Source organism: Dioscorea cayenensis, unplaced genomic scaffold, assembly GCF_009730915.1.
Source record: "Dioscorea cayenensis subsp. rotundata cultivar TDr96_F1 unplaced genomic scaffold, TDr96_F1_v2_PseudoChromosome.rev07_lg8_w22 25.fasta BLBR01001717.1, whole genome shotgun sequence".
NCBI lineage: Eukaryota > Viridiplantae > Streptophyta > Magnoliopsida > Dioscoreales > Dioscoreaceae > Dioscorea > Dioscorea cayenensis.
This window is the reverse complement of record NW_024088108.1, coordinates 19,437-34,782: the sequence shown is the minus strand read 5'-3', so window position 1 is coordinate 34,782 and position 15,346 is coordinate 19,437. Positions and strand designations below refer to the sequence as shown.

Genomic DNA, 15,346 nt, shown 5'->3' with positions numbered 1-15,346 from the left:
ATGTCCCCTGCTTCCGTTTAAAAATTATACGATTTTTGTTTAAACAGAAATGTTTCCGTTTAAATTTATCAAGTTTCATTTTAAAAATGTCATGTCTCCGTTTATATTAATCCGGTTTTCGTTTAAGCGAAATGATTTTTAGTAGGTATTCGGATTCTACGAGCGTATCCGTTCCACCTCAAGGCCACCCTGATGGTTTAGTAGGCCTTTCCTTACTCGTTAGATCAATTTAAAGTTTTATCATTGCATGTCGGACAATGTTTTGTAGGCGCTAACCATTTAAAAAACTCACTTCACTATCACGAGTGTGGACACAATCGTAGATCTTGCAAAGAAACTGTCACCAACTAAGCATAGAGGACAACTTATATTCGACATATGTTTGCCACAAACTATCGCATATTATTGTGCATTTTGCTCGTTATTTACGAAAATCGTTTCCATAAATAAACGCAAATTGAAAATGAAACGATGATATTTAAATAGAAACATAGTTGTACAAGTTAATTATTGATTAAGTATCCTAGTTTCCGCTTAAAACTTATGTTTTTTTTTAGTTGTCCTTGTCATGTCCATGTTTCCCTTTAAAATTAAACAGCTTTTTGTTTAAACAGAAATGTTTCCATTTAAATTTACCAAGTTTTTGTTTAAAATGTTATGTCTCTATTTAAATTTATCTAGATTATGTTTAAACAGAAATGATTTTAGTAGATATTCGGATTCTACATACGCATCCGTTCCACCTCAGGGCCACCCTGATGGTTTAGTAGGCCTTCCTTACTAGTTAGATCAATTTAAAGTTTTTTCATTGCATGTCGGACAATGTTTTGTAGGCGCTAACCATTTAAAAACTCAATTCACTACCACCAATGCGGACACAATCGTAGATCTTGCAAAGAAACTGTCGCTAACTAAGCATAGAGGACAACTTATATTCGTTACATATGTTTGTCACAAACTATCGCATATTATTGTACATTTTGCTCGTTATTTATGAAAATCATTTCCATAAATAAACGTAAATTTAAAATGAAACGATGATATTTAAACAAAAACATAGTTGTACAAGTTAATTATTGATTAATTATCCAAGTTTCAGCTTAAAACTTATGTTTTTTTCTCAACTATCCTTGTAATATCCATGTTTCCCTTTTAAATTATACAGTTTTTTGTTTAAACAGAAATGTTTCCGTTTAAATTTGCCAAGTTTTTGTTAAAAATGTTATGTCTCTGTTTAAATTTATCCATTTTCTGTTTAAACATAAATGATTTTAGTAGGTATTCGGATTTTACGAGCGTATCCGTTCCACCTCAAGGCAACCCTGACGGTTTAGTAGGCCTTCCTTACTAGTTAGATCAATTTAAAGTTTTGTCATTGCATGTCGGACAACGTTTTGTAGGCGCTAAACATTTAAAAAGCGCACTTCACTACCACGAGTGCGGACACAATCGTAGATCTTGCAAATAAACTATCACCAACTAAGCATAGAGGACAACTTATATTCGTGACATATGTTTGCCACAAACTATCACATATTATTGTATATTTTGCTCGTTATTTATAAAAATCATTTCCATAAATAAATACAAATTTAAAATGAAACGATGATATTTAAATAAAAACATAGTTGTACAAGTTAATTATTGATTAATTATCCCATTTTCCGCTTAAAACTTATGTTTTTTCTCAGTTATCCTTGTCATGTCCATGTTTCCCTTTAAAATTAAACAGTTTTTTGTTTAAACAGAAATGTTTCTGTTTAAATTTATCAAGTTTCTGTTCAAAATATTATGTCTTTGTTTAAATTTATCCAGTTTATGTTTAAACAGAAATGATTTTAGTAGGTATTCGGATTCTATGAGTATATCCGTTCCACCTGTAGGCCACCCTGACGGTTTAGTAGACTTTCCTTACTCGTTAGATCAATTTGAAGTTTTGTCATTGCATGTCGGACAATGTTTTGTAGGCGCTAACTATTTAAAAAACTTAATTCACTACCACGAGTGCGGACACAATCGTAGATCTTGCAAAGAAACTGTCGCCAACTAAGCATAGAGGACAACTTATATTCGTTACATATGTTTGTCACAAACTATCGCATATTATTGTACATTTTGCTCGTTATTTATGAAAATCATTTCCATAAATAAACGCAAATTTAAAATGAAACGATGATATTTAAACAGAAACATAGTTGTACAAGTTAATTATTGATTAATTATCCCAGTTTCAGCTTAAAACTTATGTTTTTTTCTCAACTATCCTTGTAATGTCCATGTTTTCTTTTAAAACTATACAGTTTTTTGTTTAAACAGAAATATTTCCGTTTAAATTTATCGAATTTTTGTTTAAAATGTTATGTCTCTGTTTAAATTTATCCAGTTTATGTTTAAACAGAAATGATTTTAGTAGGTACTCAGATTCTACGAGCGTATCCGTTCCACCTTAAGGCCGCCCTGACGGTTTAGTAGGCTTTCCTTACTCGTTAGATCAATTTGAAGTTTTTACATTGCATGTCGGACAACGTTTTGTAGGTGCTAATTATTTAAAAAACTCACTTCACTACTACGAGTGCGGACATAATAGTAGATCTTGCAAAGAAATTGTCGCCAACTAAGTATAGAGGATAACTTATATTCGTTACATATGTTTGCCACAAACTATCGCATATTATTGTACATTTTGCTTGTTATTTATAAAAATCATTTCCATAAATAAACACAAATTTAAATTGAAACGATGATATTTAAATAGAAACATAGTTGTACAAGTTAATTATTGATTAATTATCCCAAATTTCGCTTAAAAATTATGTTTTTTCTCAGCTATCCTTGTCATGTCCATGTTTCCTTTTAAAATTATACAATTTTTTGTTTAAACAGAAATTTTTCCGTTTAAATTTATCAAGTTTCTGTTTAAAATGTTATGTCTCTGTTTAAATTTATCTAGTTTCTGTTAAAACAGAAATGATTTTAGTAGATATTCGAATTCTTCGACCGTATCCGTTCCACCTCGGGGCCGCCCTAATGGTTTAGTAGGCCTTCCTTCCTCGTTAGATCATTTTGAAGTTTTGTCATTGCATGTCGGACAGCGTTTTGTAGGCGGTAACCATTTAAAAATTTCACTTCATTACCACGAGTGCGGACACAATCGTAGATCTTGCAAATAAACTATCGCCAATTAAGCATAGAAAACAACTTATATTCGTTACATATGTTTACCACAAACTATCGCATATTATTGTACATTTTGCTCGTTATTTATGAAAATCATTTTCATAAATAAACGCAAATTTAAAATGAAACGATGATATTTAAACAGAAACATAGTTGTACAAGTTAATTATTGATTAATTATCCCAGTTTCCACTTAAAACTTATGTTTTTCTCAGCTATCCTTGTAATGTAAAATTATACAATTTTTTGTTTAAGCAGAAATGTTTCCATTTAAATTTATCAAGTTTCTGTTTAAAATGTTATGTCTCTGTATAAATTTATCCAGTTTCTGTTTAAACAGAAATGATTTTAGTAGGTATTCGGATTCTACGAGCGTATCCGTTCCACCTCAAGGCCACCCTGACGGTTTAGTAGGCTTTCCTTTACTCGTTAGATCAAATTTGAAGTTTTTATATTGCATGTCGGACAACGTTTTGTAGGCGCTAACCATTTAAAAATTTCACTTCACTAACACGAGTGCGGACACAATCGTAGATCTTACAAAGAATACTTTATAAATCAAATCAGAAAGAAACCCACAGAATATCAAAACAAAAGGAAACTGCACAACATCTTCAACGGCGTCCACCTCGCCTCAATACCTTGGAGCGCAAACTAATGAAATGCCAAAGAGTTAAGCGGGAGTTTTCCTTCGAGGCAGTGGTCCAATCCTATAGAAGATGTCCAAGCAACGACAACTTTGAAAAAGGAAAAGCTGAAGAGAGAAAAAGAAAACCAGTGTCAATAATGGTGTTCTCTGGGGATTAACCAAGAAAAAAACTGCTTCCTTTTGAAGAGGAAAAATTATTGCAGCAAAAGGCTTTAATGGTCAAACCATGTCTCACTTGGCACAACTTCCCATGCAAGGGATAACTTTGTCCAAAAAATTCAAAACTAACTCCATTAAATGCTTGGGGGGTTTCAAATTTATTTCATTCAAAAGGAGGGGTTTTTTATGGATAATCAAATTTAGAGGGACAATTTGTACATATTGCAAATTTACAGGGTGTTTTTGGCAATTTATTAAAAAAAATCACTTTAACTATTGAAATTCCTAAACAAAAATCCAAAAAATTTGATTGCCCTAAACAATGCAATGAACATAACTTTCTCGGTATGAAAATCAAAGGAAGCAAAGCATCTAAAATAGATCCACAAGATCTACAAAGAAATAAGAATAAGTGAATCATATGTAGAATACCTTCAATCTTTCAACTAAAATGGCAAATTGTTTTCACTGATCTTTTGGTAGAGATGCAAGGATAACCAACCACTTAGCACAAGAACCCTTGTCAAACTATCAAATCAATTAGGGATGTAAGTGGAGCGGGGCGGGGCGGGGAATGGGATCCCCGTCCCCATCCCCGCTTCCCACGGGGCAGGGATTCCCCGCCTCCAAATTTCCCGCGGGGGAGAAATTATCCCCACTCACTCCCCGCGGGGATCCCCACGTGGTCGGGGAATCCCCGTCCCCTGCCAATTTTTTTCATTACATAAAATTCTAATAATATTATATATCAAAAAATAAAACCAACTAAAAGAGCTTGAGGTACGAGGACTTGCATAATAGAGTTTGGATGACACTTCTTTCATGTACATTTTTTAGACATGAAACTAACTAAATAATACATGCTATTATTTAGAAGAAAAAAAGTTACTCTATCCATTTGTTGTAAAATCCATTGTGAATCTGTGACAATTCTATTGCCCATTTGCACTAGAACTAATCCATTGCAAAATCGTATGGTCTTTGTGAAAATTTTTGCAATGATTGTTCGTTGCTGGTCCACTACCAAATATCTCCCGCATACTTTTCCATTTTTTGCAACAAAAATTTATACTATCGCACATCAATTGCAATTCTGTTACAAAATATGTTGCAAGTCTATTTCAAATTACTCTCATTATTTTTGGCCAATTTCCTATTCCATCACAAAGTTGTAACAAATTTATTGCAAATTGGCAACAAAACAAGTTTGTTGCAAATTTCTGTTGCAAAGTTATAATGTGTTTGTAAAAACCTTTGTAATGGCTGTTTGTTGCCTATATGTTGCAAATCTGTTACAAAATAACTCACACTTGCGGCACTTCCCTCCATCTTTTTGCAATTTAAATTTTTGCTGTTGCAAATCCATTGTAAGTCTATTGCAATATTTGTTGCAAATCCATTTCAAAATACTCATACTATGCAAATTTCCTATTATGTCGCAAAGTTAGCAACAAGTCTATTGCAAATTAAAAATGGGACTAATCAATTGCAAATTTCCATTACAAAATTGTAATGTCTTTGTAGAAACATTCGCAATGACTGTCCATTGCTAGTCTGTTGGAAATCCATTGCAAAATATCTCCCATGTACTTCCCTCTTTGTTTTTGCAATGGAAATTTGTGTCGTTGCAAATCTATTGCAATTCTGTTACAAAATCGGTTGTGAATCCATTTCAAATTTCTCCCACTAGTTTTTGAGCAATTTTTTTTATTGTCTCAAAATCCATCGCAAGTTTCCTATTCCAACTCAAAGATGTGATAAATTTGTTGAAAATTGGTAACTAATTCATTCCGTTGCAAGTGTCTGTTGTGAAATTGAATTTTTTTTTTATATTATCAATCTTGTCCAATTATTTGGCCAAATAATAGAAGAACAATTAGTAGGAGCATCAGTCTTCCAAGAATTGACAATCCTGCTTTTAGGGGCGCACTATTATTATTTATACAATCCTTATAGTTGAGGATATTACGCATAATGAGTAGTGTACATACCTTACAAAGATTAAAAAGTACTTCTAGAAAATCGCTTCTTTCAAAATTTCCATAGCTTCATCTAATAGTTGAATATATATCTAGGTCGGTTGATTTATTTATTTTTATATAATTTACTTAAATATGTACAATAATACATTTTTGAACAAGTAGAATAGTAAATATCATATCCCAACTTTATCCACTATCATCATTCGAACAAGTGAAAAAATGATAAAAGTGTCAGCTCTATGTTTATTTTGTTGATTTAATAGGAAGTTAAAAATTCTACTTTCAAGTGACAAAAGGTTTTTGATTGAAGTGTAATATCCACTTCACCACCCCTGCAATAGAGTAGTGATATTTCATTCTCTTCTTACTTGAAAGTTTTAACCATTATTATTCAAAAAATAAAAATAACTAAATAAACAGAATTTCAATTATTTCGCTTCTTCCTAAGTAAACCAAATACCTTTTAGAGTCCCTACTAATCATATACATATGTAACATATGCATACGAGCAAATATAAACATTTGGGCTGGTAATTATAATTTTTAAGTTATATAGAGATATATTATATTGAGGTATATATGCATAAAAAAGATCCTTACAATTTAATTTTGAATAGAAATGAAAAATGCTGATAATCATGGATGAGCAATCTCCAAGGGTTTCTAGGAACCACATACATCCCCATCAATTAAAGCAATAATAGCATGGCATAAGAAAGTCTACTTCCGGAACTTGCTTGATTACTAAAGATGCCAAAAGCCCATCCCATCCCATCCCATCCATTTGTTGTGGCGGCAAACTTGTCATCTCATCCCAACATAGATCCATTATTATTATCATATGTGACAAAGTGAAACCCTACCAATAAATATATAAAATAAAATGCTTGTTCAATATAAATCCACATGCTTATTTCATAAAGTGAACTTTTTAAAGGGCTTATTTAAAAAGTAGTGGTTTTATTTGATTCTGATGCAGGAGAAAATGAAAGATAGTTTTGCACAACTACTTGCAATATTGTACATGTAATATGTTATAAATCTTTTTGTACATGGCTTAGTTTTAATTAACCAGCTGTGAGTATATATATATATATATATATATATATATATATAAACTAACCTTTTTCTTTATTGTATAAATCAACCATAGAAAATATAGAGTTGTGATATTAACCAACTCACATAAAATTATTCGAAATTTATGAACTATGAGAGAATCTCACGGCTAATCTTTCTTGTGAGATTTCCCTTTTTCATCATTTGTAATCTTGTAACTTAATAACAAATATTCTTATTCATAATTCAATGATCACTCCTTGTCAAAAATGCATGTGTTTTTTTTTTAAATAATAATTAGGGAATAAAATCAATTTTGTTTTCAATGATTTTGTTTTCTTATTATTTTCTCAACAACTAATATAGTTCATGTGTATTGAATCTTTATAGTTTTCCTTGAAAATCACTTTGGTTGAACTTGAAAATTATATATTATTCTGTTATTTTTTTTATAATATGAAATTTTGTAATTTTTCAAATAATTTAGAAGACATTGACATGATAAATTTTGATTAAATTTGTAGGTTATATTACTATTTACTTCACATTTTGTTATTTATTCCTTATTTGTCATATGCCTTCATCGGTAATGTATCTTTCATATAAATAAAAATAATTCTAATTTAATAAATTACTATTTTTTAAATAATAAACTTCACATTTTCGTATTTGTTTTTCATTTAATCTATATATATATATATCGGCAACTATTGATTATGAATATAAATTTTTCCGCCGCAATTTTATTCCGCTTAAAAAGTCAAAATTGTGATGTCTTTTTCAAAAGCGGAAAATTATAACGGCAAATTCAACATTTAAGTATGCATGTGTGTAGATTTTTGAATCTTTCATTTTTCATGAGAAGAGTGTGTGTGGCTTGGCTACATTAAAATTAGAGGCCAACTTGTTTCATTGTAATGGAGTTGATGGGGACTTAACAATTCCTTGACCTAGAAAACACGCCATCCAATCTCCACACAATTTCAAGGTTTTTCCAATAACCCATATTTATGAATATATTGCCATTTAACACCTATCTTACTAATATTTAGTTAAATATATTTTATTTTATCTTTATGAGCTACGTTGGGTACTTATAATAAGATAGAGAATATTTTTCTAATATTTTCGTGCTAGTTAAGGGAGACTAGAAGGCTCATTTGTAATTAAAAAAAAAAAGGAACAATATGATGGGTTTCTGTTAAAGGTTAGTATAGAATACAAAACAATTTTCTCTCTATCTAAAGGGGTTTAAATTGTAAGGTCATCTCCAACCCAAAATTTTATATTTGGCGCTTCAATACTCAAAAATACAGCTTCTACAGTGAAAGTTTTTCCAACCACCATCTCTATTTTTAACTATAAAATATAATATTCTAAAAATATTTTTCTTATTACACAATTTATATATTTATACTATCAACAAGTTTAATTATCTTTAAATCTTTTTCCACTTTTTAAACATTGAATTTAAATATTATACTATTTAAAAATATGATTTTTAATTTTTTTATAATTATTATAAATATTTATTAAATATAAAAATAAAAATCCAATTCGATGATAGATTTGAATTTTTATCACTTATCAAAAATATTCGTGCTTTGTATACCAAATGACAACAACGAAAATTCTGGATCTAATATGTTTAATGACATCTTTAGCAATATTAGTGGAAGTGACGATAACACGTCAGGCTATTAGACCCATTTACTTCAAACTTTATTTTAGGTGTTGTGGTTTTTTTTTTTCATTTTGATATCGATGATAGTGTATATTTTAAGATTATTTTCTATGTTTTTATTTTATCGCACATGTAATTTTCGTTAATTTAATGAATTTATATTTCGCAAATTATTTTCTTTAATTTAATTAAAATATAAAGTTATAAATATAAATTTTAAAGAAATAAAATTAAAATTAAAAAAATTTAAAAACAAAAAAATAAAAAAAACAGAAAAGAAAACCAAAAATGAAATTATAAATATAAATTTAATAAAAATGAAAACAGAAAAAACAAACAAAATAGAAAAACAAAAAATCTAAAAAGAATTAAAAACAAATAGTGCTGGTGCAGTGGCCCGTAAAATGTGACGCGCCATTGTAGGAAAATGTGGATTTGGCATGGGGTTTAGAGCTGGGTTGGAGCACACCATGCGCCAAATCCAATCAAAATGCTTCAAATTTGAAGCGTGATTGGAGATGCTCTAACCCATAGATGTTTTAATTTGTTTTATTTATTTTTTATTTTTATCTTTTTTATATATAATCTGTTTTATAATATGTTTTATTAAATATTAGATATATAATTGATTTTAATGATACCTAACTAGTTTTAATTTAAAAAAATGTATTTAGTTATTAAACAGTAGTTTATCTATTAAAAATAAAAATTATTATTATATTTTATATCTAATATGCAATCATATATATATATATATATATATATATAAGAAAAAGGGAATTTTGCCAATACCTTCTAAATTAGATCCAATTGTCAATTCCAACTCTAAAAGCTTTTATGCATCGCTATACCCCAATGGGTTAATTTAAATGCCCCTTTGTCACTATCATAATCGTAACAATGAGTAGAAGCTACTAAAATATCTACTGAAATGCTTCTTTGTCACTATCAAAAAAGTAACTGTATAAAAGTAACTCTACTGAAATATCTAAAAATATTCGTCCTCTACTCTTCTTCTGTTGGAGAATAATTCAAGATTGTTAGATGATATCTTTGTTTGTTATTTAGTTTAATAAATTGTGGAGTCTTATCAGTTTGTGTTAGCTTATATAACGAGTGATGTTTTGATATTTGTATAAGGCATTGAGATAATAAAATTTTTTATTCCTTTATTATTATTATTATTATTTATTTATTTTTCCTTAAAAATTCCAACATGGTATCCGAGCTTTATAGATCTAAGAGGACCTGTGGATGATCATGGATATGTGGATGATCAAGATAGTCAGTAGTAGCTCTGACCAGGGTGAAGAGAAGGATTGGAAGGGAAAACCTCAATGTTTCAAATGCAAAAGTTCGGGCATCTACAAAAAAAAATTGCAAAAGAATTTGCAAATTTAGTAGAAGTGGATGAAGAAAAAAACTATTTTTTGAATTAATTGCTGAGAAGTGCACCAAGAAGTTTTTGAAGATAATATGTTCTACTAATTGCAGGTTGGTGAGAAGTGCATCATACAGTGAAGAGAAGTGCTTCACGAATATTAGAAGTATGGAGAGAAGTGCTCTATGTTTGAAGTTATATAAAATTTTGATTTTGATTTTTATTTTAATGAGTTGCAACTTTGAATTAAAGGAGTGTGTTGGAGAATAATTCAAAGTTGTTAGATGATATCTTTATTTGTTATTTAGTTTAATAAATTGTGGAGTCTTATCAGTTTGTTTTAGCTTATATAACGAGTGATGTTTTGATATTTGTATAAGGCATTGAGATAATAAAATTATTTTATTCCTTTATTATTATTATTATTATTATTTTTTTTTTTAAAAAAAATTCCAACATCTTCCTCCATGATATATGGATTGGTCATTTCTCTTTTGATCCTTCTTCTTTCCTGATGTTTCAAACTCATTATGAATATATATATATATATATATTATATCATGTTTCATCCCCATTGTTGATATTAAACCAAGTTAAATCTATTTATTAACTATCATTTTATTTATGGCTCTATTGAATTGTTAGTATGTACCCGTTTATTATTTGTTATGTAAAGATAACTTTTATATATGTTTTTTTACAAAAATATATCATTATAGAAAAGTAGTTTTATGTTCATAAAGATTGAGATTGATGGGGAAAAAAACGTTAATCGTTGAAGTTCTTCAATTAATTCTTCTTGATAATTCTTAGTAATTAAAGTTGTCCACATTTGGTATCAAAGCCTCGGTGATGTAGAGGATAATGAGAGAAGTTCAGCATATAAAAATGTCTATTTATCATGTTTGATGGGAAGAATGATTTTGAACAATGGCAATCAAGATTATAAAAATTCTTCACAGTTGTGTGTATGTGGGATATTATAGAGAACGAGTTCATCGAAAAAATATTAGCGGAATTGATTAAGGAACAAAACATTTGATGCATGAATGATGTGGCTCTCTACTATATCTTTGAATTTGTTACATTATTAGTTTATTAAAAGATTATAAATACAGGAACCATAAAAGGAATTTGAGGTATATTACTTAAATAATATCAAGGTGTAAAGAGAGTGAAAAAAAGTACATTTGTAGATATTGGCATGCAACAATATCAAGGAACAGTATGAGCTTCTGAAGAAAGAGCAGTGTGAAACTATAGTATATTTTTTTTTCTGCATTTATAACAAAATGTCATTGGCATGCAATCTAATGGTAAAAATGTTTCAAAGACTCAATTTATGGAGAAAATTCTTCAGATATTGACTGATATGTTAAATTATATACTAATGCTTATTAGGAGTTAAAAGATCTTGGCTTGATGATCTTTAATTGTTTGTAAGATTTTGTAGAAGCACATGAGCAACATTTGAATGAGACAAATATTTGCTAGATCAGTTGAGCACCTGTTGAAAGTGAAAGTTGATTTAAAGTTTAGATAAGACATAGAACAGCTAAAGAGGTCAAAAGCATTGAAGTATAAAAGGCAAAAATCTCAAAAAATTTCAGGTTGCATCAACCACAAGGAGGAGGCTAAAACAATTTTAACTAGAAGGACGTCAAATATAACATCTAACGCCATTAGTGTAACAAGTGTGGACATTACTAGCATGAGGGAAAATCCTAGATTTAGTATCATAATTGTGAAAGGTATAGTCACTATAATTGTTAGTTCCACCGGTGTGGTTTGTGGGTTTTAGGGAACATTCAAACACTCATACAAGCATACACAAACCAAACAAGAAAGAGACACACGACGTTGGTAACCCAGTTTGGCGTCCACTCGCCTATGTCTGAGGGGCCAGGCCCGGAGATAAACAATCCACTAAATGAGGTGAAAATACATGAGTACAAACACTTGTCACTCAACGCTCACAAACAAAGATCATTACCCTCTCTAGATTGTCTTGTGCACCCACACTCTCTGGCTCCGGTCACACTTACAATCTACGAGCAAGATAGCTTATATAGACGCCTCAACGTCCCAAATATAGCACATACCTCTTTTGGAATCTCCGTGGCTACTAATTTAAAAACCTTCCGAAATTAGTTGTTGCAACTCCTGTTGTAACATAAGTTGAAACATGGCCCTGACTCCTGACTTGACTGAGTTCTGGTTACGTTGCAGACGACCTCAAGACCCATCAACCTCCTGGTCATGCTTAGTCTGAGTCGATGCAGCCAAATCTCCCGATCTAGACTGCCGGTAACTAGCCTACCTCCTCAGTTTCTCATCACGCAGTCCCCTCGCAAGGGGCGCAAGTTCTTGTGCGTCTTCCTGAAACTTGTCAAACTTAGTCTTCAATCTTCAAAGTTTGTTCTTCAAAGATTCTCCAAACTTGATCTTCAATTCACCCAAGTTTGGTCCTCAAATCTTCCCAATAATAGATCTTCAATCAATCAATTCAATCATCAAGGATTCTTCAAATCATATCTCCTTCATTCATACCATGAATAGATATTTCTTCAAATAAGCTCCACCATATTTAGTCTTCAATCATATCTCTCTAAGTATGGTCTTGATATGATCTTGTCTTCAAGTTAAACAAGTTAACAAGAATAATACCACCAAGATCTTCAATATATTTTCCTCCATGTTATAGACTTACTAAAAATAGCTCCACCATATTTAGGATGATTTACCTTGCACCCCAAGTTTCCTTGCCATGTCACCAAGATTTCCATTTCATCAATTATGCCTTGTCACCATGGTTGCCATGTCATCTTGTCTTGGTGTCAAATCATGCCAAATAAATAGTGTGGTTGCACTAACAATCTCCCCCTTTGGCATAATTTGACACAACTGCTTTTGTACCTAGATTGACTCCTGTTACAACATTCAGTTACAACACTGACTGGGACACAGACTACACTGACACTGATACAACTTCAACTGGAGAACAGAGACCAGGACTGGTACAAGATATCATCTAGTTGCTTACACAGTACTAAGAGAATATTACAGCACTGCAACTAGTGATTAAACATAAATGACTGACAAACATAAAATTGTTCAAAACAATAAGACCAAATGTTCAAATGTCCAAGAAACGAAAAACAAAATCTAGTCAGTCTGGTGCTAGCACACTTCTTCCCCTTTGTGACATAATTGATGCCGAAGTCTTCATAAGTTGTTGCAAGTCTTGTTACACCTTCTCCGGCAACTCCCCCTTTCTTCAGGTTTCCTGGTCTTCATCACCCCCTGAGTTGTTGGCATCAGCTTCTCTCTTCTTCTTCTCAAGAATTTCAAGGCGAGATAAGATTTTTTGCTTTTGTCGGGCAATGATGAATAGTTTTGCAGACAATGATCGTTGTCGTCTTTCCACATCTTCTAGTTGTTCCTTCAAAAGCTTTTCATACTCTTCTTTAACCAAAAGATTCACTTCTTCTGCATCTTCAGGCATTGGTGGTGGAGACACCCTTCCTACAGATAAATCAATTTTCTTACCTGGGCTGAACAGCTTCTGAGAAATCTTCAGCTTCTTCACTGCTGTGACTGCTTCTCCCTTCCTGAGTTGTACTCCATGTTGTAACAAATACTGCGACAGCATTGCAGGATACCCAAGTGATGTTGAGGAGCTTGTGTAGTTAGCTTCTTTCACAATATTTTGGAAGATCAGCCTTCCCAGATTAAACTTCTTGCCAGTTCCAATAGCAAACAATAACAGTGTGAGTTCCTTTACTATGCTAGAGTTGTGTGGGACTGGTAACCAATTCTGAATGCCAAGTCTAAACAGAATATTATAATTGGCTGTGAGGGTGGAGGCTGGAAGTCTTGACTCTACTCCCCATGACTCCGTTCTTCCTCCAGTAATCTCTTTTAGCACTTCCTCATTCAGCTCCAGCCCTTCTTCATAGTTACCCTTCATCTCTGGTTTAAACTCCAGGAATCTGTTCAGGCAAGCTGGAGTAAAAGGAATCCACTTACCTCGAACATGAAACTCTAGTGATGCCTTTGTCAGATGGCAGTAGATTACTGTAGAATTCCTAAACTAGAGACAAACTGTAACTTTCTGGAAATGTTGCAGACTTGTACAAACTCCTTTCTTGCAATAACTTAGTCAGCCCAGACTTCTCAAATGCCAACTCATCAATTATTCTTTCAACCACAATACCTTTCTCTTCACTAGATTCAAACTTCTTCTTGGATGCTTTATCAAGGAATCTGTCTTCATCACCGTCTTTTGCCTGTTGGGTTGCATTCTTCTTCTTTTCTTTCTTAGAACTTACTAATGGTTTCTCCCCCTGTTTTGTAGCTTCAGTACACTTCCTCTTGAACCTTGGAGAGACTTCTACTTCCGCATCTGAGAAAGACTTCCTCTTGGACTTGCTAACCTTCTCCTTCTTCTGGGTTTTTCTTCCTTGACGGGGCTTCTTTCTAGACACTATCTTCTTTCCCTTTAGCAATCTGGGTGACACGATCTTTGAGTGGGATCTCATCAGAACTATGTGAACTTTCTGATGTTGCAGGGGATGTTGTAACCTGTGCAGCAACATGTTCTGTATCTCCAGGTACATCGATATTCTGGTGAATATTTCCCAGAACCTCATTGAGTATAGCAACAGCCTCTTCTTCAGCACTCGTGGGAGTATTCTGTACTTCTTTCATTGGCATCTTCTTCTGATTGTGCTAGGTTTGCTTCTTCTTCTGCAGCATCTTCACCCCCAACTTGTTGATTTCTCGAACCTTCTACATCTGGAATAGTAGTGGAGTATTCATGTTCATCTTCTTCTATTCTCTGAACATAAGCTCCTGGGAATGACTCACGCACCCATCTTAGGAGATCATCTGTGTCCTTGACACCAGTGGGCTCATTCTGTGAAGATGTTCCTATTTCTGCTACTCTGCTAGATGAATCATCATCCTAAGGGAGACATAGGGGACGATAGCTTTCGATAGATCTTCTAATTCTTCTCCTCTTGATGGGCTTCCTCCTGAATCAGTCCCTCTCATCCTTACTTTCGCAATCCGGGCAGCAATTTCTTGTAGGGTCGGTGGAGCATGGCAGGCCATCCTCTTCATCCTCATCTTTTCACCGACTTTGACTTCTTCTTCTCTTTCTCCTGATTTCAAAAACAATCTTTGGAAAAAATTTGGGATATTAGGGTTTCTCTTTTTTAAAAAATAATCCCTCTCTTTTTTTTTTGAATATT

General features: G+C 32.1%; 2 protein-coding genes across 2 annotated transcripts in view; one reads left to right on the top strand and one right to left on the bottom strand.

Moving 5' to 3' along the window:
• Positions 1-13,126, top strand: part of LOC120256909 — a 36,511-nt gene extending 23,385 nt beyond the window's left edge. The window contains exon 6 of the mRNA XM_039264576.1: positions 13,036-13,126. Coding sequence (XP_039120510.1) covers positions 13,036-13,126 — 91 coding nt within the window. The remainder of the gene's footprint in view (positions 1-13,035) is intronic.
• Positions 13,127-13,368: 242 nt separating this feature from the next.
• LOC120256908 lies at positions 13,369-14,710 on the bottom strand. The gene is made up of 2 exons (XM_039264575.1): positions 14,197-14,710; positions 13,369-14,096 (listed from the first exon to the last, which is right to left on the bottom strand). The coding sequence occupies exons 1-2, from the start codon at positions 14,708-14,710 to the stop codon at positions 13,369-13,371; spliced, it is 1,242 nt and encodes a 413-aa protein (XP_039120509.1).
• Between the last annotated feature and the right edge of the window lie 636 nt (positions 14,711-15,346).

Coding starts and splice junctions, on each gene's coding strand:
- LOC120256908 (XM_039264575.1), bottom strand. CDS start 14,710: ATGTACCTGGAGATACAGAACATGTTGCTGCACAGGTTACAACATCCC. Junction 14,097..14,196: donor AACATTTCCAGAAAGTTACA/GTTTGTCTCTAG, acceptor CTTTTACTCCAG/CTTGCCTGAACAGATTCCTG.